Here is a 24,276-nt window from a genome sequence, read left to right on the forward strand (position 1 = left end):
GGACCAGGACACAAATTATACCTTTTTCTAACAAACTGCTTAAAGATAGAATTAAATTTGATTCTTTGCTAAGTTTTCTCTTACATGTAGACACAACAGTGTTTCATCCTTTGAGTTGGGTGGGGTTTTTTTGTTATGCTTGAATGATTAATATGTCATTTTTATGTGGCTTAGCGTTACAAAAAACAGAGATTCCTCTGACAATTCTCAGGTAAAAACACTGATTTGTAAATGAGCCGAAAAGCAGTCAATGGCCAAAACTACAAAAAAATTGGAAGCAAAATATAAAAAAAAAAGAGAAAAAAAAAGGAAAAAAGAGTCACTCAGCATTTTTGCACAAAGCTGTAGGTTTATAGAGAGTTTTGTGGTCTAATCGTTAGGATTACAAAGGGTACCTCTAGGTTGAGTAAACGTTTATTCAGTGAGGTTGCAGCAGTGGCATCACCCCCTTCACCACAAGGTGGCAGCAGAGCCCGCTCTCTTTTGACAGCTGCAGCAGTGAATAACAAATACATCACATCTGTCCGTGTCAGACACAACGCAGGAGGGAAAAATTAAATTGAAGTTTGACGAGTCTCTTTGAAGTTTGCATAAAGTAAGCGACTGCCTATAAACAGTCTCTTACGTTGCGCTGATTTGGTCCAGGGGGTTTTAATGGAAGCTTGTCAAATCGTTATCTATCCCCGACTTATTTATTTATTTTAAAATATGCTTCTCAGGAGCCTCACTCTCACCCCGATCTCTTCCAGAATGTTATCAATCGACGCATCACTGACCCTCGTGATGTGCATGAACTCTGGTTTTAAATCAGGGACACTGCAGTGAGTTTGACCCGATTTAAAAATGCAGTGAGCAAGAGGAGAAGAAGGGAGCATCTTATCACCAGTGCAGAGAGAGAGAGGGAGAAAGGGAGGGAGGAAGAGTCCCACCGTGTTTCGGAGGCAGAAGAGTCCAGACCGGCGGCTTCAGAGGAGACACGGACCCACTATGTCCCGGTTATGTCCTTACCTGGTTCAGGTAGGTGAAATCACGTCTTTAAGACTGTTAAACATGCATGTGCATGCAGCTGATGATGTTGCATGTTATGACCTGTGAATGACACCGTTTTATAGCTGCAGCTGAGGACCTGGAGACAGCTGCTAAACGATAATAAAGAGTAATTAGGCAGAGTCATTATGTGTGCGGTTTGAGATGGCTCATTTCTGGCTCAAGCCATAGTGATTTTTGATTTTGATTTTTTTGTCAAAATAGTCCAATACTTATTTCCAAAGGCTTCTTTTACTCACTTAACTTCAACTGTAGAAAACAACCACATGTATCAAAGTTTTTTTTTAAAATAATTACCATGTCCACATTGATCTTTGCTCAATTCAGTTACCCAAAAAATATTAAATCAGAATACTTTAAATTTTTTTCATTACCGTTGCATAGCTTTATTCATGATGGATATTAATAGATATTAATTCATTTTTAATACTTGAAGTCATAAAACATAAAACTGCCCTTACTTGTTACTGTACAAAGCAGTAATGGAGTGCACACACAATAGCATGTACATTGTGATAGTTTTAAATGTTCATTCACTTCTATTTTTGCATCTAAACCCACTAAATGTCAGAAAATCCAACCAACTATTCAGAAGAAAATGTAGAACGAATGGGCTTTAAATGTTAATAAGTTCAAAATATAGCACTCATTATTTCATTTTTTGATAATCATGATGGATTTTAAAGCTGTTGAGAGCATTAAGCAAGCATTTTGTCCTGAAACTGACACTAACTTGACACTTTTAATATGAAGTAAGAGCAGTAAGTGTGAAAAGGATATTTCATCATCCAAATGATCCCACAGGGGTCTTTATCAATGACTGAAGAGGTCTCTAGCTGAATTACAGGATTGTAACTTCTTAAACAGGTCAGTTAAGGATGATTTAGACATAAGGTTAAATAGGGCAGCATAATTATGCAGCCTTTATCTTCTCAGTTCTCAATTAATGATGGGAATATGCAATGTTGTACATATATTTATTGTCGATTGCAGGGTATTAAATCATAAAGTTACATCATTTAAAAATTGGACCAAATTTCATTAAAAAATGTTTACTATAAAATGTATTTATGCATACTACTTCAAATGTGGTCATGCAATTTTTAGATTATACATGTTTATTAACCCCATGAAATACATTTGGAGAAAAGTCAAGTTAGATTTCACACACTTTTAATTAATAGAGATGAGACTAGTAAGGGGGAGAATACAGACAATATTGTTATAGCGTAATATCCTGAGCTTTGCTCTTATTTTTGTCACGTCTCCACTTTGAAATGGCATCAGATATGAGGAATGAACCCGAGGTAGAAGCTCAACAAGCAGTCAAAGGTATAAATGTAGAATCAGTTGAGATCCTCAACTAGGACAGTGGCAGCTGTCCGTGGTGCTAGAATTTGAGCATTCTCAGTTTTCAAATAGCTCTGTATCTTTAGATATGTACTTATTCCCTCCCAAAAAGTATTTGCCTGGTTGGATCTCCTGTATATTTTTACATTTTTAGCTATGGTGTGATTGGATGACAGATGATTGATCTGCAAGTATTTTTTCTCCTACAGATTTCTGAAATACATGTGTTGAATTATTTAGATTTGTCAATGTAATAAATGTATTATAAAGCAAGACTTAACGCTCCATGTCTCATTTGCAGGGTGGAAACACTGAAGAAGAAGCAGATGAGTTTAATTTGCTCGTAGAGGATTGATGGCCCTGTATTATGGCCAAGTGGACATGATTCTACATTCAGCACCTCTGGCACGATGTCGAATATGATTTACCTGACTGTCGTAAGCATTTTATATTTACCTTTTTTACTGTTCGAGGCATTCGGTTTGTCCAGAGGAAAGTATGAGAGGTCGGTGGTGCCAAGTTCTGCCTCTCGCCTGGTGGCGAGGATGGACGGGGATATTATAATTGGAGCCCTTTTCTCTGTTCACCACCAACCATCAGCTGAGAAGGTGGCGGAGAGGAAATGTGGAGAGGTCCGCGAGCAGTACGGCATCCAAAGGGTGGAGGCCATGTTCCACACTTTGGATCGGATTAACTCGGACCCAAATCTGTTACCCAACATTACCCTTGGATGTGAGATCAGAGACTCCTGCTGGCATTCCTCGGTGGCTCTGGAGCAGAGCATCGAATTCATACGAGACTCTCTCATCTCCATCCGGGATGAGAGCGACGGCTCCAGGTGGTGCATTGAAGGGGCGCCTTCCAGTCAGCCACCACCGACCAAGAAGCCCATCGTTGGAGTCATTGGGCCGGGCTCCAGTTCTGTTGCCATTCAGGTGCAAAACCTTCTGCAGCTATTCAACATCCCGCAGATCGCTTATTCTGCAACTAGTATTGACCTCAGTGACAAGACACTGTTCAAGTACTTCCTCAGGGTTGTACCCTCAGATACTCTTCAAGCCAGAGCTCTGGTGGACATTGTCAAACGATACAACTGGACCTATGTGTCAGCCGTTCACACAGAGGGTAAGACACTTTTCTTTATCAGCTGGGGGCTCACAACACAGCAATCTAAACTCAAACAGTACAGTAGTCTAATAAGAACCTAGCTTATTAGACTCCTACATTACCTATAATGCCACTCATTAGCTTTTTAAAAAAGCCCCTTCATGGCTTCCTGTGTTTGAAAACACACACTGTTGAAACCCTACATCTCCAGTGTGTGATACAGACCTTCTAATACACTGTTTCGAGTGCAGTTTCATGAAATCTAGATTCATCTAGACCTACAGAAGTTCTAGATTAAATCATTTGACATCATTTTGGCAGGTTTTGCAAGCTTGAAAACTCTCCAAAAATGTTTTTATTGACTAGCTGAGTACGATTCAATTTGACAGGTAAACTGACCTTCATTTGCAAAAATGCGGTTCTATATTAATAGTGTCTGTTGTTTCTGTTGACCTAATGTATTTTATAAGAAACTCATTTCATTAGGCACACCTATTCAACTACTCCTTAACACAAATGTCAATTCAGAGATGATCATGATGACATGCTAGAGCTCAAAAGAACTATCAGAATGGGTAAGAAAGCTGATTTAAAGGTGAAATAACCACTCATTACAACCAAGGTATGCAGAAGAGCATCCCTAAACCTTAAAGCAGATGGGCTGCAGCGGAAGGCCACACTGGGTGCTATTTGTGTTGCCTTTGAACAGGGATGGCTGTAGTTCCCCTAGACTTTCCAAAATTGGGTTATAGAAGATTGGAAAAATGTTGCCTGTTCTGATAAGTATTGACATGTGCTACTACGTTCAGATGGTAGGCTCAGAATTTGGCTAAACACCACAAAATCATGGATCCATCCTGCCTTGTATTAACAGTCCAGGCTGGTGGTATGGTATGGTATGCTATGGTATGGAGACGTTGCCCCCCTTAGCACCCACTGTGCATCATTTAAACACCATGACATGGTCCTGCAGCAGGGCGATGCCACAAAGCTCAGTTCATCAGTGGTTTCTTGAACATCACAGTGATTTTACTGTACTCAGATGGCCTCCATAGTCACCAGATCTCAAACCAGTAGTGTGTCTTTGGGATGTGGTGGAACGGCTCACATCGCAGATGTGTGGTCCACAAATCTGCAGCTATTTCATGACACTCTCACGAAAACTAAAAGCAGTTCTGAAAGGAAAAAGGGGGTTCAATGGAATACTACCAAGGTGTAACTAATGAAGTGGCTGTGCTCAGTTTAAGTATGGCTTATGTACTGCTGTTCCAACAGCAGGTGGCTGCAGACATGATTAAAGCCTGTTTTGTGTGACTAATCCATATTCGTTCAAGTGGTGGGCAATTTCAGAGGAGAAGTGAGGTCTCTTTATGGTAATGATACCATTTGTTTTCATGCCTTAAAGATCATTTGAGGCATAAACTATCATTTTTGTACAACACTTGCTCAAAACACAACAGTCATCCCAAACTCATTTTTTCCAGGCATGTCTTTATAATCAGATTCTAATTACGTTTCCTCCCACAGTTTTTATACCCGAGACACGGTTACGGAAGCTGTTGCAAATCAGTTTTAACTGATGGAATATGAAAACAAGTTTAAAACCATCTGCTAAATCCAAACAAAAACCTGGCAAGCCTTCCTTGTTTACAGAAATGAATACCTGTTTGTCATTCTGTAATGAATTAAATATGAGCAGTAGGTGTTAGATGTTACAGAGGAAGCTAGATTACAACCTGTTTATTGGATTTATGAGTGATGCTGCAGCTGAATGACTGCGAACATCTGGACGGACAACCTAAAAATGACAAGACTTATGTGAGTGCTCATCCTCTGATGCTACTCTTGAGGTCACGGTTGGCCCATTTGCTCTAGTTGCACTGCTCTTGATTCCACAGCAAGAGGTCTGGGGACACAGTGAACTATTTAAATGTTAAAAGAAGAGTTTTTCGATAATTTTCCCTCTGGATTATTTCCTTTAAAGAACATCTTATAGAATAAAACATGACAGAATGAACTTATGAATGAGAACCCTTTACATTTTCTTGTGAATGAGCCAAACTGACAGCTCCTTTTATCTTTCTCAGGTAACTATGGGGAGAGTGGGATGGAAGTATTCAAAGAGCTTGCCTCGCAGGAAGGCCTTTGCGTCGCCCATTCTGACAAGATTTACAGCAATGCTGGGGAGAAGCACTTCGACAGGCTGCTGAGAAAGCTGCGGGAGCGTCTGCCTAAAGCCAGAGTTGTTGTCTGCTTCTGTGAAGGCATGACAGTCCGAGGGCTTCTCATGGCTATGAGACGGCTCGGAGTAGCCGGAGAGTTCCTCCTAATTGGCAGGTTTGTTGGAGAATGTTTTCCCACAGGGCTTTTAGGTTTGTCAGTCGCAGTGCTCTTTGGAATAAAAGAACAACAATGACGAGAAGAAAATCTTTCTTGCTGATGCTTTTCAAAAGTAGCTGTATTTTTATATATCCACAAAAATCAGTCAGTATATCAGTTTAAATAAATAAGAAGCATATTTGTATGTCAGATAGAGTAATGGCCTTTGTGTTAATAATGCTGATTCCAATCCCAAAAATGTTAGGATGCTGGATGATTAGGAAATCTCTTTAACTCATATTTAATCCAGAATTGAGTGTAGAAAATATTAACTGTTTAAAATGACAAAAATGTGGCATTTAAAGAAAAAAATTATGTCACTTTGAATTTGATGGCTGCAACATATCTCAGACAAGATGCACTCAGAGAAAGCAAACCTCCCCCAAGGCAGCTCATGCTCTGGGCAGTATTTACATTTAAGGGACTACTACTATATTTTGTATATATTTATTTTGTTTTCCTTGTTTGTTTGTTTTTAAATATACTTTAAGACATTTGTGCTGCAGTTTACTTATTCAGAAACATTGTACATGTATTCAAATTGTTATTTAATTGGTTATAACCTGCTACTGTAATATACAAAATAGCGTGATGTATCGACTCCCTATTGCCAATATAAACAATGGCAGTAAGAAACAGTTATAAATAGCTCTATATAACTATTATAGTAATGCCTTGACCTTCAGATACATCTACTGACCGTAAAGAGGAGGTCAAAGGTCAAATTTGACATATTATTTGAAATCTTTATATATGTGACACTTTTACGAATCATAGTTTCAAAGTTATAAGGCTTTTGTCAAATCATTAATTGCTCATGCACACACACAAATATATTGTGTTATTTAATTTAGTTTCGTAATCACATAATTTCCTCAAGGATCAATAAAGCATTCTGATTCTGATGCTCCCACATACCATCAGAGACACAGGCCCCAAACTGAGCGCTGATTATAATCCAGATGTTCTCATTCCTCTTTAGTCCAGAAGAAGAACACAGCAATTTCTCCAGATCCTCTGAATCATTTGATGAAATTATGCACTGTAAATGTGGAAATATTCAAAGTCTTCATAATTCTATGTTGAGGAACATTACTCTTAAACAAAAGACCCAGTTTTGTTGCACACAGGTGGTTCTCTGCTAATCTTTGATATTAGGAAATGCCACCTCTCTGAGATGCTCTTTTTTAAATACCTTATTTTATTACTGATCTGATGCCAATTAACCCAATTAGTTGCCAAATGCACCTTTAGCTGTTTTTTTAATTCCCTCTTACTTGTTCAGTGTTTTGTTGCCCCCATCCCAACATTTGACAATGCCTTAGTTTAAATGTTTAATGATCCATGTTCGACGTGAGCAAAATATGGATTTATGAGCTCTGGAGATCATTGCATTCTGTTAATTACATTTTGCACAGCGTCCCAACATTTCTAGAAATGGGTTTTTAATTTATCCTCCCAACAGGCATATTGAAACTAGCTGTGTTTTATATCTCAAAACTTGACATTTTTCAATAACCTGAGGTGCTTGTGCCACATTATTGACCAAATATTATCAAACCAAGGTATATCTGCACACATGGGCCTTCACAAAAGATGCCAGTATGTTTTAGCCATCAGTTTGTGGACTTGCTTTTGAAGCCGACGTGACCCATGACCATATTTGGAGGACAGGTCTAGGGAGCTATCAGCTACCATCAGTGCTGCCTAGTTACCTTGGTTATCAAGGAGTGCCCATAACTCACTATAAAATTTATATGAATGAAATATGGTACAACAAATGGCACCCATCTTTCACTCATAGTGGTTATGTCATAAATTATGCACAACTCCAAACCCTAATGCAATTTAAACAGGCGATTTCCATCTAAAAATAACACCTGTGCAGTGTGTACAAATGGGGAAATTTGTACTGCTGTAAATGCCATCTTGCTCCAGCTCTGCTTTTTTTTTTGGCACTCGGGATCATTTAGTAGCTCTTCTGCAGCATTCACACGCTGTCAGTCAAGATAAGGATTAGCAGTTTCCAAATATTTAACAACTATTCTTCCACAACACGTTTAAAGATTAAATTTAGTGTTAATGTTTTACCTTTTAGAGAAAAGATGTTAGGCATCTTACTAGAAGATCCTTTCAGGACCCCTTCGTCTTCTACTAAATGCTAAACATAGAAAAATGACACTCTGCTGACTGAAATATGAATGCTGAATTCTATGTTGTGACACTCAGTTGTACTCAGAATGGATTATATACAAAAAGCTCATATGAAGCAAAATATTCTTCCTTTCCTAACGGTAGCAGAGTTCCCCTGAAAGCAAGAAGATGCTTTGAGTCTGGCTCGGTAATGAATAATGCATTCACGCTCCCTGTCAGATCACAGGAGGGATGGGCTAATATGGGACAGCACCTCCAGCATAAGCTGGGGAAAGTGGAGTAGTGAACATCAAAGCTTATATCAGCACATATACCAGGCATTCCCTTTTTGTGGAGCCTCAGTTCACCTTAAGTCCAGTTAGCAGTTGTTGTAGAACCAACGCTAAAAGCCAGCTACGGCTGATTTGCCAAGAGTGGTTTATTAATGTTTAGATTCAAAGGAGTCAACCCGATTTACTTGCGACCCAAATGATGGAATAGGTGCATAAAGTTAAAAAAAAATAGGACACATTAAAGCCTAAACTCGCTCTCACCCCTTCTACTTAAATTTGCACTGCTGTGAAAGTCTACACTGAAGATAAGGAGGGCGTGAGTTTGGTAGAGCAGTGTGCGTGTCTGTGCACACGTGTGTGTTTTCTGGGTCAAGGAGACTACTGAAAAAGGAAAATGTTTTTTAGAGCAATGCAGTAAGTGAACACACGCAGGCCTGTGCAGTGGGCAAATCGAAATGCCTGAGGTGCTGGTCATCAGCCATCCATCTTCTGCTGTGTGGAGGATGAAAGAGATGGCTGTTGTCACACTGCAGAACCCACACATCACAAACAACAAACAACTCGTTTGATCAACTCTCCAGTGAAGCCCCCATTGTGTTGGAATTCATAGAAAATATCAGTTTTATGATTTAGATTGCAATGTTTGACTAGTGATCAAATAAATGATTTCATTAAAAAAACTGTTTGGCTCTACATTCATAGTTTTTCTAATAACACCACTGTGCCCCAAATTAAATGATTCACAGACGTGTGAGCTCAGACTTGTGTTAGAAGTCTGTACAGTATGTGCGTGTGTTGACGTCAGAGCTGTAGGTTTTTGGCACCCAGAGTGTTGGACTGGGGGTAGTGTGATGCTGAGAAGCAGATGGCCAGGTACTGTTGATACTGTCACGCTGGACAACCATTGTCAATTTATTTTTGAAGCACCAGCCAAGCCAAAGATGCTGCCGGCTTTCGCTTCTTAAACAAAATGTGGGTTGTAGAAGTCTGGAAAGTGCTATTTTTGTCCTGTGGATGGGTTTTGTGTAATATATACAATATTTTTAAATATTCTGTTTTGAAGGGTATTTAATTGTTTTGGAGCAGATTTAAATGTCTGTTTAAATGTTAAAGCCCTCTTCTTATTGTTTCATCTTTTAAGGCCGTGTGTACAGGCACACAACACACGCAATGGTTGTGCTCACTATTTTCACTTTTATTAACAGTTGCACAACAAGAAAACAGTCTCAGTCCAGATCTCAGTCTCTCCCGCTCATCTCTTCCTTCACTATAAAAGAAACAGAGCCTGTCATCAGTCAAACGCCATTACCTGTCGCCTCACCTGCCTCACTGCTCCACTCCTCCCCTGCAGCTGAGCCAGGGACCACACCTCCACATGGTGTTACTCTCCAAAGCTGATGAGCTGACGACCTGCTGAAGTTCAAATTAAACATCAGAATGGGGGAAACGGGATTTAGTGATTGGTTTGTGGTGTCAGATGAAGTCTTCAGAAGAGCATCTCTGAATGCAGAATATGTATCTCCTTGAAGGAGATGGATTACAGCAGCAGAAAACCACGCAAGCTGGGCTAAGAGCAGGAAACCGAGGCTACCATTCTCATCAACAACAGGAAAGTGTTGCAGATATTTGTCTTTTTATTTTGTTTTTATAACTTGCAAGCATATTGGAAATTTGCAACTTTGAGTTAGTACCAAACATATGTAAAGGCAGGTAATACTACTACTACTACTACTACTACTACTACTACTACTACTACTAATAATAATAATAATAATAATAATGATAATGATAAGACACCAAAATACATTTCTTAATAAGGTGTTGGACAAAACTAGAACAGCTTTGGCACACTTTAGCAGTGAATCTCAAAATCTATAAGCCTGCTGGAGTTCTGTCTTTCCTCATTTACTGTTTTCATGATAGTCCAAAATCTCCCACAGGTGCTCAGCTGGATTTAAATGTGTTGATAGCACATTATTATTATCAAACTATCCAGTGACCCAAGCTTTGAGCCAATAGCTAAATGAATGAGAACAATAAATATGTCACTTGTTCCATATTTCCAGTTATATTTGTTGTATTGTGAGAAAGAGCTCCTGTATCTGTCCTTGTGCAGCAGAGCTGAATCAGTCTGTTAGAGAAGGTGCTTCTCTGCCTGTCCAGTAATGAATCCAGAGGCTGGAAATGATTCTCCATGATGAGTAACTGCTTGTTAGTGACTTTCCCCCCAGCACAGCTTCAAAAGTGTCCAGTTTGCAGCCAATCCCAGACCCAGCTCCGATGCTGCTCCCCCAGCAGACCACAGCAAAGCAAACTGCCTTCGTCACAGATCTCCAGCATTTCTCTGCACATGTCTCAGCTTCCTCAGGAAATAGAGCCTGTTCATCACCTCTTTGTTCACAGCCTGTATTGGTCTTCCAATTCAGCCTGCTGTAGATGTGGACACTCGGTTACTTGTTCTTCTCCACCACATCAAAATCCTGTCACAAGTTAGACACGGGTCATCGTTTTTTGATCACCACCTCTCTGATCTTATTCACATTTAGAAGCAGATGATTCCTCCAAGACTACTTCACAAATCATCGTCTCAGTAGAAGAAGAATTGGGTTAAATGCACTTGAGAAATCACAGAAGGTGATCTTGACCTTGCAGCTGTTTCTCTGTGTATGGGAGGAAGCTGTCTGCAGCATGTAGATGAATATATCGCCCACTCCCCGGCTTGGTCTGTATTCAGCGTCAAGAGATGTATTCACCTGTGGTCTTTTAGGTGGACCATCTTCAGTGCCATCATCACATGAGGTTGCTTTCATCATCAGGATAAACATGTGTCATCATAGGATACAGGTAATCTCTTAAAATAGCTGGATTGATTTACAAGCAAGTGGACCCAAACCATGACAGCAAAATGCTCTGTGCAGCTAATGTGCCACCAGATTCCCTTTCTTTGTGGCTAAAAGGACTGAAGGGTTGAAGTTTTTCTTCAGGTTGTCACTGATCTGTAATGTTTTGTTTTCCATTCAGTGTGTCGCTGCATTTTAAGAAGCTGTTTTTCTGTCAAATCATCACTGGAATATTCAGTTTAAAGTCTCTCATATTCCCTTTTCTCAGCTTTCATTTCACCCGCTGAGACGTACAATGCCACATGAATATATCAAGGACTTGATCCTACACTGCATAATGCTGCTATAAAACACATTTGAAACTGAAATGAATGAGAAATGGGGTTTTCATTTTTATTCTAATTTAAATCTGGAGCATCCAAAAGTCTCTTTTGTCTGCATGACCTTTTGCAACAGGATCAGATGCTGAACTGACTTTCAAAGTGTTGAGTATAAAGCTATAAATACGAGTTATGACCAGCTTTGACACTTAGGGTTCTAGAGTCTACGTGTTGGGTGGGAGTTTGTTTCTCTCCGGGGCAGATTGCAGAGCCGCAGTACTAATCTGCGAATTCTCACCAGACTTGTGATTGTGTCTGTGGACTGAGGCTTTTTTTTTCTTCTTCTTCTTTCAGCAAGTACAGCGAGCACTCCACGCCCCTCAGCGGGGAGGCTGAAAGGGAAACAAAGTCAGGAAAACAAAAGGGAGATGTTGTTTTTCTTCAGGATTTAGTGTGCGCTGACTTTTGGAGCTCGGCAGCATAAAACAGTTTGTTATTTTTGTCTTGCCAGATGCTGACTAATATTGTGTGACTTGTTATTAAATTATAAAAATGCAGTAGCTGGAGATAACCTTTAGGGTTAGGTTTGAATGCTTGGCAGGTTTTAGGTTGTGTATTGATATTTTGTTGATTGCAAAAGATATTCCTTTGATAACAGAGCTTTAGAAAATACATCAATTTAACTGTCTCTGATTAGATCCTTCTCTTTCTCTTCTCTTTCCCACAAAAGTGATATAATTTATTATTTATTTATAATATTATGGGTTTTGAAAGGTCAGTAGGAAAGATTTTGCAATGCTTTAAGCTCTGACATAATTTTTAGACATACAATGCAGCAAGTGGGTGTCTAGTTTAAGTAGAAATGATTACAATGTCCTCCTTCTCTCCGCAGTGATGGATGGGCAGACCGAGTCGAGGTGGTGGAGGGGTACGAACAGGAGGCTGTGGGAGGCATCACCGTGAAGCTGCACTCTGAAGAGGTCTCCTCATTCGACGACTACTTCCTGAGGCTCAAGCTCAGCACCAACACCCGCAACCCATGGTTTCCAGAGTTCTGGCAGTACCGGTTTCAGTGCCGCCTTCCCGGACACCCGCAAGAGAACTTGAATTATGCACGGAACTGCTCAGGTAGCTAAACAACTCGTCAAGCAATTATGATGTTTTCCTGCTGTTTCTTTGCTTTGTTTAGGTTTTTTTTATTCCTGGTTTCCGTTTTTACGCCAGCGTGCACATCTGCTTGTCTTTTTCAACTGTTCTGATGCGTTCAATGCCCAAAGGATGATGCCAAAAGGGCCCCACAAACTGGAACACGCTATTTAAATATGAATTAGACTGCCAGAGGGTAAAATTCTCTCTAAGTCAATCCAGTAACACATATTTTTTTTATATTGTTCATTTCTGTGACACTTGGCTTTACAGAGGATGATGATCTAGGTAAACTAAATCCTTTCACGTATAACAGAGCTAATGCATTATTTGTTAATTTCTCGAAACAATGCTCAACAAGCATGTTTCCAAGACATAACTGTTTTATACACCACTCATATGTTTTTCTTTTTAAAATAAAAGCCTCTATATATTTACGTTTTCAATCTTAAGCTTTATGTTTTATGGGGATGAAGATGTTTCTCAAGCTCCCCAAATTTAAAATCAGTTATTTTAAAATGAGCCTATTTGAACATGTTGATAAACGTAAATATAAAATGTTGCATGCAGCAAAAATCAAAAAAACCTTTTTTGACTTTAGGCTATAAAGATACTTTTGGGAATTTGTTTTTGCCATTGCATCTTTTTTTTCCTTTGCACATTATTTTCAAGGATTTCTTTGATATATGACGCATATTTCTGCTTTTATTCATTTTTATGAGGCATCATTATTTAATAGCAGTTATTCACATAGGCATAGGTGGAGATATAGTGATTTGTCCTGTCCTGCAAACATTTGTTTTTTTGTTGTTGTTTGTTTTATTTTATTTTTATTTATATGTGTATCTATTTATTTATTTTGGTGTAGAACTCCAAGATGGTGAGTGAATACTTTTTAATGGAACCATAATGCTCCTCACTTTGGAAATATACATAGAGGTTGACTGATATTAAGGTTTTATCACACGCTGGGAAAATGTAAATGCATTGCTGATAATCTTTTTTCTTTCTATTACATTTCCAATTAATCTCAGTTGACCTCTAATATATGAAGCTATTGGGATGTTTTTCTTCCTGTGCACTGAAAGCTCAACAATTGGGTCTTGTTTGCTCACACTTTGTGCTTTCCCACCTTTTCTAGCCTTAAGACAGTCGCATAAAACAGCCCAATAACATTTGAGTGAGATGGGAACTCGCTTAATTGCATGTAGCTACAGAAATAGCAGTTAACATGCAGGTAATGCATACGCTGGGATCCATTTTCTTCTTATCTCTGCACAGTTTAATCCATGAAATATACAGAGAAGGTTCACTTGTCATGCAGCCGACTAATCCCGACGTGCAGCAGTAGGTCCTCTGCTTGCATGCTCGCATCATGACATCATTGCATCATGACTGAAGCTCACACAGCTCAGAGGAGTGCGGCGAGCGTCAAAGCGAAGGAGCTGTTAAACTAGGTCATCACCAGCAGATCCCATCGGACGCTCACCCAGCTGCTACCCAACTAAATTTACTGTTGATGTGTTTGTTTGCAGAGGCAGTGAGTTTCCCAGCAGTCCTTTTTAGCGATCATTACGTGATTTAACACAAGTGGCAACAAACACGTCAGCAATGGATGACACTCGCGAAAGCCACCACGCTGTTATAAATGTCGCGGGATAGGACAGAATAAATTCTGTCTCATGGATTGCATAGACTGACAGTATGGCTGAGAAAACATGCAACAAATGAATGTATAAAATGCTAAAATCAGGGCAAACACCAATCATCTGCATTCCTGCTCCTTAAGAATAATAAGTTGTTTCCAAAAACTCTGACATACCTGATTTTTAGGTTAAATGTTCTGCAAGCAAGTAAGAGATGCTCACAGCCTGATGAGCCTGACTTATAACCTATAACTAGTAGAAGTACTGACATTAGCTGACTCGACCTAACCTATTCCTTCTGAATCTGTAAAAGACCCATAGGGATTGAACAATGACATACTTTCAACCAACAGTGTAACAGTAATGCTACTACTGCTACTATTAATAATAGTGGACGACATGAATTGCATTGTCAATTAACATTTTTTTTAACTGTACACATAATACATATATTATAGAGTGTGTTTCCATCCGAGGAGACATGCATTAATTTTCCACCTTAAAGTGTCATAAAAAGGTATCTGGTGGCAGATATTCAGCATGGTGTGATTATAGTGGGATCTTTTTCAATTTACAATTTTAGTATATGTTTGCATTAGTATAAATTTAAACTCAAGGAAATGGGTGAAAAACGTTCAAGTTTAGCCCAAAAGTGTCAAGTTCCTACATAGCTGCAGATTAGAGAGACTTGCTTTTAGAAGGGCATAGGTATCTGTTAATACATTATTCCTAATAGATAAAATAAATAAATACATCTTTTTCTCTACTGTACATTTCTATTGTCTAATTATCACAATCTCAGCTTCAATTATGACATATAGATGCGAAGATTAAAGCTTTTCAAGCTTGAAATCCTAATGAAAGATTAATGGCACTTAAAAACAAAGAATTCTGCAGTGCTTAAAATAAGGTTCAATTTTAATATATCCAAAAGCAAACCTTGATTTCTTTTTAGACTTGATTTCAGACTTCTAAATTACTCATTGGTCATTCGTGCACTTTTGGAAAAATGTTATATTATAGGAGTGGCAACTTTTCTTAGGTTCTGGATGTAGTTTTAAAGTTTTGCGTGCAGCAGGTTTTGGTGGTAGTGCTTCAGCGTCTCTTGCTGTCCTCAGTGTCACCCTGCATTCCTCCGTTGCTCATTACTGCCCTCGCTGCTGAGACAGCCCTGGCCTGAAGAGTTAGGAGATAAGACCTGTTAACACCACAACTTCCTGTGGATGTATATATATATATGGCTTTGTCCTGGAAAAGATGGCGACCGAGGAATGATTTGGGCAGCTGGACAGTATGACATTGATGGTTGGTGTAAATGCTTGAAGTAATCTTTAGACCTTTGCTTGGCTGTACAGACCAAAATGTTCTGGTGAACTGTTTGTACCATTGATGCTATCTGTGATTAGCACAGACTCTAAACATGTTGCTTTCTTTTGCTGTTTTCTTGTGATGATTTAGGGCATTGTTTTCCTTAGTCCTCAGTTGCAGCACTAATTTTAATTGTCTCTGCATATAAGAAATTCAGTCTGAATATTGAGCCTCAAAGAATGACATGTGAGAGACTTCTGCCTCTGCTTTTTTATTTGTTTGTTCCTTACTGGCATTTTTCTCAGGTAGAAATTATCCAGCAATGTGTCAGCCTATTGGTATCATCCGACCCTCATGTCAGACTTACATGGATACAAAGTTCGGACTTTGTTTTCAACGGGCACATTACCTGCATTTCCTAACAGCTGCATTTCCATGAATGCTCAGGAGCAATCACAGGATATAATATAGATGTTCTTTGTCTGCATCGCAAATGATATCCTCATTGTGTGGTTACGCTGGTTTTGTGTACACCTATGAAGGAAATGTAGTTCAGTAAGAGAAAATGCATCACAAAAATAACCCCCAATGAACAAACACTTGGCAACAGTGGGAAGGAAAAGCTCCCTTTTAACAGAAAGAAATATTCAACAGAACCAGTCTCAGGGAGGACCATCTTGCTTTAAAATATACAAACACACGGGAATAACAAGTGACAGGACCGTAGGTTTCACAGATGCAACAAGACAATCGGTGTTTCTTTTACCTCACCTGCCAGTGCTCTAGCTCTATGACGGGTCTGTGCCTGGCTCCCAGTTTTACCAAAACACAGTGAATGCATGGTGTAGCTTGTTATACTTTAATACAATGCAACTGATAAACTGCTACTCTGCTTCTAGCTTGCATTACACTGAACTGATAGGGTGTGTCTGAACATCACACAGTGTTTGCTTCCAAATATTTTTTGTCTCATTCATTCATCCCGTTCGTTGGAGAAAAACCCCCAATAAGAACAGAAAAGATTCAAATACGTGTTGGTTTGTTTTTCTGCTTGAGGAGACTGATTCTCAGTGGTTTCTATAGTTTTAGGCCAACTCTAATTGAATCCTGACTCATGACTGCAGAAATGAACAGTCTTGCCATGGTAACAAGGATTATTTGAAGCCATCTTCCAAGGCTTCCAGTTCTTTTAAAGCAGTATCCCACAGAGGCAAAGATACATGTGGCTTGCTGGCTGAATTTAGAGAGCAGTTATAAGAATGAATCTGTGAGCACCCTATCACTCCTTTGTAATATGTTACATCATGCTAGACAAGATATTAGGTATACCTGAAATGTAGAAATGTAAACTTTAACCACATAAGATGCTTCTGCTTGCAGCAATAAAGCACCTCGTGTAAGTCTTTCCCTGTATGTTTGTCTTGAAGATGAATCCTTACTGTTCTCTCATGTGTGGGCAGGTTATGAAAGTCTGGAGGACAACTACGTGCAAGACAGCAAGATGGGGTTCGTCATCAATGCCATCAATGCGATGGCCCACGGGCTGCACGATATGCACTCTCACCTTTGTCCCGGCCACGTGGGGCTCTGTGATGCCATGAAGCCTGTTGATGGAAGCCACTTACTGGAATTCCTTCTGAAGACATCCTTCACAGGCGTGTCTGGGGAGGACATATGGTTCGATGAGAACGGCGATTCTCCTGGAAGGTAAACCCGCTTTTCTTATTGTTTTAGGTGAAAGGAATTTTTTTAGACATTTTTAGAAAAAGTAGTTTAATTAAGACAGCATTAACTGACCTTCGGTTTCACCCAGCGGAGGGCAGTGAACCACCAGTGCTTAAAGGGAAAAAATCCAATATATTCACTATTCAGTAACAGAGAACAACTAAATTAAAATTAAAGGTGATTAAAACCGGGATAAATGTAATGTTTTAAAAACTGCTGATAAATGTAAATTGAGGCACTACGATATTTTACCCACTAGCAAGACACACCATTAACCAGGGTACACCTTGCTAGTGGGTTGGACCAGATTTTGGTCCATGTTGACACAATATTATCACACAGTTGCTGCAGATTTTCTGTACTTCTACAATGTGAATCTCCCATTCCAACACATCCCAAAGGTGGTATAGTGGACTGTTGGACTTTTTACTCACTGGGTATTTCTCTTTTTGGACCAGTCTCTGTAAACCCTAGACATGGTTGTGTGGGAAAATCCCAGTAGATCAGCAGTTTCTGAAATACTCAGACCAGCTCATCCAGCACCACAAGTCACACTAGGTTCAAAGTCACTTAAATCACTTTATTAAAAAAAACAGCAGGTTCTCTACACGACTAAATGCACTGAGTTGCTTCCATGTGATGCGGCTGATTAGATATATGTTTTTGTGAGCAGTTGAATAGGCATCTCTAGAAAAGTGGTTGGTGATTATTGGCTGATCTAAAGCACAATCGTGATCATAACAGCACACAACTTCCAGTAAGTAAGCCACATACAGTATTCTCATGTAACTCCGTTCATGTCATTAAATCACAAAGTTTATGGTTAAGCCGTTGAGATAAAGTTAAATATTCTCCAAATTATATGTAATAAAAGGGTCAGTGACTTCTTTTATGCTGAGTGAGTATGATCCACCTAAGAAATACCAGTAAACATAACATCTATCAGCAATGGTGAAAGATCTTCCTCTGAGCCATTTCTTTCTTTCCACAATCAGGTATGAGATCATGAACTTTCAGCATGTGGAGACCAGTGTTTATGATTACATCAACATCGGCTCCTGGCACGAGGGCATGCTGAGTATCGATGATGACATGATCCAGATGAACCGCAGTGAGATGGTCCGCTCTGTCTGCAGTGAGCCCTGCTCCAAAGGAGAAATCAAGGTTAAGCTCGGATCTTGTACATCTTGTGATCAAACATCCCTGTTACATCTTTGTTATTCAGTCTCTACGTCACACTTGTATGAGGTATTTGTGTAAAGTTTTTACAAAACACAGTAGGCCCCACATTGTTCATCTCGCACATAAATAGTTAGCTTGGCAACATTGTACCTGAATGAATTGAAGTAACATTGTAAAGAAAAGTGGGTCAAACGTCTGCCACAATGATGTGAGGGAATTATAAAGCCATGCAAAGAATGATAACTTCAAGTTATTGCTTCATAAACACGGCTCTCCACACTATTAAACCATGGGGTTTACACAGTGCTTCTGCATTTTTGCTTAGTTTTCATCAAATAAATGATGACATGGTGTGACATATCATGTGGTGTTGTTAATCTGAGGTTGTGTTTATGTTTGGTGTTTTTTCTCATGTCTTTTTCCCTATGCTGAACCTTTCTATCTTTGTTTTTACTGTGTTGAAAACAAATATTTAAATATTTATGTAGATCTGGCCTTCCTTGGACATCAAAATACATCCATGATAAATATAGTTAATTTTAGAAGAGTCTTTTTACTTTTGATTACCTTGCATGTTTTATGAACCAGGTAATAAGGAAGGGAGAGGTGAGCTGCTGCTGGATCTGCACTGCCTGCAAAGACAATGAGTACGTCCAGGATGAGTTCACGTGCAAGGCCTGTGACCTGGGCTGGTGGCCTGACAAAGAACTGGAAGGTTTGCTTGCACTCTTCACTTATCCGCTTGTGTAAATCTTTAGCTGCTTTAAATACTGTGCAGGGCCTGGCACATGACCCTACTGGATTTTATTTAGAGATTAGTTAAATAGGAAAAAGGGAAAAGGAAATTTAATCAACCTCCCAACACCTCTAAAGGTCAGTTTTTTACATGTTATACTTGGATGTTTCAAAGGGTCCTAATATACTATGACGTGTGTAACAGTCCTCACAAAAATTATACACACTATATTAGTAAATCAGTGAACAAAGGGGTGATTTTATAGCCTATTTCACAAAGGAATCTTAGTAAACACAATTTGAAGCTTAAACAAAAAAAAAACCCCAAACAAACAAACACCATCTTCTGGTCTCTCAATTAAAAAGTAAATAAATGCAATAAACGCATTTTAGATAATGTCGACCAGCTTCTTGAAATCACCAATGCTCCAGTCAGTATACAAAAAAAGATCCTGGACAAAGTGATTCATCTGATCCACACAGCAAATTTTGCTGCTCTGCAGTTTTGTCATTTAAATTTAGATGAATTTAGGTTGCTTCAGTGGCCACAGGGTATGTTTCTGCTGCATGACTGATGCTTGCAGAGATAAGAAGAGTTTCTTCTGGCTTATCTGAGGCAGTTTTTTTTTTTTAAAGTTAAGTTCCTCCAAGCTTTTACTTCTCCTCCTCTTACCTGCACCCTGTACAGCCTGTCCCGCTAAGATTTTTGCAGCGCTATTTCACAAACCTGTTCTGTCCTATTTTCATTGCTTTCCCATGACACCTGAGAGCCATTCATCATCTTCACCATTTCATCCGACAGCAGCCCTAGTTCACTTACCACTCTTCTGGCCCACTTTCAAAGGTCTTCTGTGGCTTTCAAAGACACTTCCTTAATAGGATCATCCTTCCTCCATGCTGTTTCATTTTTTATTTTTACAGCCACAGATGTTTGGATACACATGAAAACAGCATAATGCGTAGCACAAAGAAGGATATAAAAAGATTATTGTGCACTTTTCTAACCCTACCTCTTGGCATTGTACAATAAATAAATAACACAACATGAATTAGACATTCAAAGTGTGTTCTCAGCATGAGGCAGAGAGGCGAGCTTATTTGGATCCATGAAAAAGCAGTTAGTTATTTTGTCCTGCTGCACCAGCACCCCTCCTCTGCTGGCTGCAGCCCAGCCTTGCCATGGCTGAGTAGAAAGAGGCTTATTTATAGTTGAACTAAAAACCTACTTTGAGACTTACTGTATTTTCTCAGGCAAAGATGGATTTTATTAATTTCTAATGTGTCCATACAGTACAACGTTAATATATTAGACTTTTCATTGAAATTGACCCTTTATTTAACTACGTTTCTCTAAATAATCATGAATATATCCCCAGAGCTGGTGCTAAAGGGATAAAAAATGTATAGAGTTGGCCAGCTTTTAGTATACTGTGGCTGTGTTTTTATAACCCATGTTTTTCCCCTTTACAGGCTGTGAGCCGATCACTCTACGCTATCTGGAGTGGAGAAATCCAGAGTCCATTATCCAGGTGGTCTTCTCCTGTCTGGGCATCCTGGTAACATCATTTGTTACCTTCATCTTTGTCTTATACCGCGACACACCAGTGGTCAAATCCTCCAGCCGGGAGCTCTGTTACATCATCCTTGCAGGGATCTTCCTGGGCTATCTGTGCCCTTTCACTCTCATCGCTCGACCCACCGTGGCCTCTTGCTACCTCCAGAGACTCCTCGTCGGACTCTCAGCTGCCATGTGCTACTCAGCCCTGGTAACCAAAACCAATCGCATCGCTCGCATCCTGGCGGGCAGCAAGAAGAAGATTTGCACGAGGAAGCCGAGGTTCATGAGCGCTTGGGCTCAGGTGGTCATCGCCTTCATCCTGATAAGTGTCCAGCTCACACTGGAAATTACCCTCATCATCATGGAGCCTCCTGAACCCGTCAAATCTTACCCCAGCATCAGAGAAGTCTTCCTGATCTGCAACACCAGTAACCTTGGTGTTGTAGCTCCACTGGGCTACAACGGCCTGCTGATCATGAGCTGTACCTATTACGCCTTTAAGACCCGCAACGTCCCTGCAAATTTCAATGAGGCCAAATATATTGCCTTCACCATGTACACCACATGTATAATCTGGCTGGCGTTTGTGCCAATCTACTTTGGCAGCAACTACAAAATCATCACTACGTCCTTTTCTGTGAGCCTCAGCGTGACTGTAGCTTTGGGGTGCATGTTCACTCCAAAGATGTACATCATTATCGCCAAACCTGAGAGGAACGTGCGCAGCGCATTCACCACCTCCGATGCGGTGCGCATGCATGTCGGCGACGGTAAAATTGCTTGCCGAAGCAACAGCCTGTTGAACATGTTCAAGAGGAAAAAGAACACTGGAAATGGCAGGTAGGTTCATTAATTGAGTCTGTGAGTCCTGCTCCTGAGGCACCTCAGGGATGCTGGTTTTACTGTAATTCCCTCTCAAAGGGAACGTGATGTCTTACTGTATTCACTTTCCTAGGGACACCTGTTGTAAACTGTGACGGATATAGGTCAGTACCCAATTCACACAGCCAGTTCAGCCCTTGATCTGTTATTAAAATTAAAACAAGCATCTCTGTGTGCTAAGGGATGGCAAATTAGATCCCTAATACAGAATGCAGGGTTTCTCCAGGGCTTCAATAGCATTTAAGGTGTTTCTTTTGAGATGTTATATTCAAAACCTGTAGATACCCTGTAATACTGACAATATTTTAAAAAAAATCAAATCAAATAAAAATAATGACATTAGTTTTTTACATGAAGCAGAAATGCTCTTTCTGTCTCCACTTTTCTGGGTTCCTATGAAGTAACAGCCGTCTTTATTTTGTTCATAGTTCTAATGGAAAGTCTGTGTCATGGTCTGAACCAGGTGCAAGACATCCTCCAAAAGGGGATCACATGTGGCACAGACTGTCAGTGCATGTGAAGAGACAGGAAGCAGGTTCCAATCAGATGGCTGTCATCAAACCCTTAACTAATACCTACCATAACACGGGCCTGGAATTCTCAGACCTCAGCACTAAGACTTTGTACAATGTGGCTGAGGAGGATGAGAGTGACCCTGTCCATTATAACTCCCCTGACACTCCCCCTATGGTGGCCCACGGGCAAATGCCTGCCAGTGGGCTGAAAAAAGATGTGCACGAGGAAGTGGAGCTCTATTCCCCCGAGCCTTTGCAGCAAAATAGCATTATCCCCCCCAAACATGTCGTGATGGACCGCCTGCAAGAGGAGGGGGTGGTGAGCAAGTTCAACAGTGACATGCCTGAGATCCGTGATATGATAAGCATGCCTGAGGCTGTCAGTGGTGGGATGCCAGTGTACCATCAGGCTCACCTCATCCAGCAGGAGCCTGTCCTGCCTATGCAGCTCGACCCATTTGATGAGGAACCTGTCTTCCCTTTAGAGGAGGAAGAAGAGGAGGAAATGAATGAGCAGTTTGGCCTTCTCCACGGCTACATGTACAACAACTCCCAGATTCATGACGAGGAGGACTTTGTTGAGGTCAAATTAGCAACAGAGGACTCTCTGGCTCTGATGCCCCCCTCGCCTTTCCGTGATTGCACCGGTGCTCTAGTAAGCCCCTTTCCCAACTCGCCAGTGTCCGAGTCGATTTTGTGCACACCTCCCAATGTCACATACGCCTCCGTCATCCTCAGAGACTACAAGCAAAGCTCCTCAACTCTGTGAGGGCACGCCCTAAATGTTGACGCTTGTACTATAAGTTTTTATGTGTTGTATATGATTTTACATAAGGAAAAAGTGATCCCGTGGTCTGTCAAGTCATTTTTCACTCCTAATAGCTTTTAAATGATAAGGGTGAGACATACTGTAAATTTCTAATATAAGCTTTTAGAGACAAAAACAACTGTATATATATATATTTATGAAATATTGTTTGATAAATGTAGATTAGGTATCAATCTGATTAGTTTTTGGACTTTAAAGGTAACTTAATGAGCATAGCTAATATAAAATTATTCACTTTAATAATAAGGAAATTTGTTTTGTGTGACACATTGCGTGTCATGACCTTTGTCGGGCAAATGTAGAGGTTTAAAGCAAGAGTTGCTCTTTTAAAAAAAACTCCCTCATTGACTTTCTTGGCGAGAAATAGAAAACTAGGTCAATGTCACTCTCGTATATGTTTCTAGCTGCTCATAGTAGCTTCGTATCTAGTATACGGACATAAAAGTGGCATCCATCTTCACAGCTAAGAAGAGTTACACCCCCAGAACTATAAAACTATCTACTTAAGCTTGAAGTGCAGGGTAAAATGTTAATAAATGCCAACTTTATTGTGAAAAAAGATATTATATTGTGAATCTCTGATGGATACAGTACTGCCAAACAATTGCACTGTACCTTGAATGTAGCAGAGGACAAGTTCAAGTGCCACGTTTGTTTTTCTTTTGTACATTTATCTTATTTATATGGTCTTGAGAGGCAATTTGAACCAGTTTTAAACTTGTATGTTTTATAAATAGACATCCGCTTTCAGAACTCTATATTATTGTATTGTGAATGTATGAATTGTGTATCTTATTTTGGTATTCTATATGAATTGTTAGTATTAAAGAAGAGAGTAGCTGTTTATGCTTATATTGTGTGTGATTGGTTGTGTACAACAATCCATTTCCTAAATATTTAGACTTTAACTTCCTATCAAAATTGTATAGTGTAATAAAGTGATACTATTTGCATTAGTTATACATCGATATAAGCTATATGAAGTTCAGTGTAAAATATATCTACAGTTTTGAAATGGTAGTTACTGTAGACGACAATTTTGAAGGGCACTTGTTTGATTTGAGTACATTAAATATTTTTTATGCTTTTGTCTTTCATGTTTTTCAAGTTGAAACATTAGGTGGCTCTGTGCTCTTGGCGTGGTTGCTAGTGATTTATAAATCAAAGGTCAGCTTTTTATTGCTCTGGTTTGAAGGAAGAATTTCAAAACAGGGACACCGTAGGAAGTAGTGAGTGACACAGGGAATAACGCAGAGTGTTGTAACACTGTTATTTCTACAA

The 24,276-nt window shown here is 39.7% G+C and overlaps 1 protein-coding gene across 4 annotated transcripts; it reads left to right on the forward strand.

Moving 5' to 3' along the window:
* The first annotated feature begins 870 nt into the window (after positions 1–870).
* grm1b (glutamate receptor, metabotropic 1b) lies at positions 871–24,218 on the forward strand. 4 transcript variants are annotated; one of them, XM_005736650.2, is made up of 12 exons: positions 871–1,017; positions 2,699–3,522; positions 5,592–5,841; positions 12,362–12,597; positions 12,889–12,903; positions 13,484–13,495; positions 17,030–17,276; positions 18,290–18,458; positions 19,065–19,191; positions 20,682–21,609; positions 21,725–21,755; positions 22,080–22,111. In XM_005736650.2, exons 2-11 carry the CDS (start codon positions 2,808–2,810, stop codon positions 21,744–21,746), a joined length of 2,721 nt encoding a protein of 906 aa, XP_005736707.1. In that variant the 5' UTR covers positions 871–1,017; positions 2,699–2,807; the 3' UTR covers positions 21,747–21,755; positions 22,080–22,111. The 4 variants fall into 4 exon arrangements, with proteins under 4 accessions (XP_005736707.1, XP_005736704.1, XP_005736706.1 ...); XM_005736647.2 differs by lacking the exon at positions 21,725–21,755 and having other exon boundaries at positions 22,080–24,218; XM_005736649.2 differs by lacking the exons at positions 21,725–21,755; positions 22,080–22,111 and adding an exon at positions 22,115–22,294.
* Positions 24,219–24,276: the final 58 nt, after the last annotated feature.

Source organism: Pundamilia nyererei, unplaced genomic scaffold, assembly GCF_000239375.1.
Source record: "Pundamilia nyererei isolate P.nyererei 1_Seehausen unplaced genomic scaffold, PunNye1.0 scaffold00070, whole genome shotgun sequence".
Taxonomy (NCBI): domain Eukaryota; kingdom Metazoa; phylum Chordata; class Actinopteri; order Cichliformes; family Cichlidae; genus Pundamilia; species Pundamilia nyererei.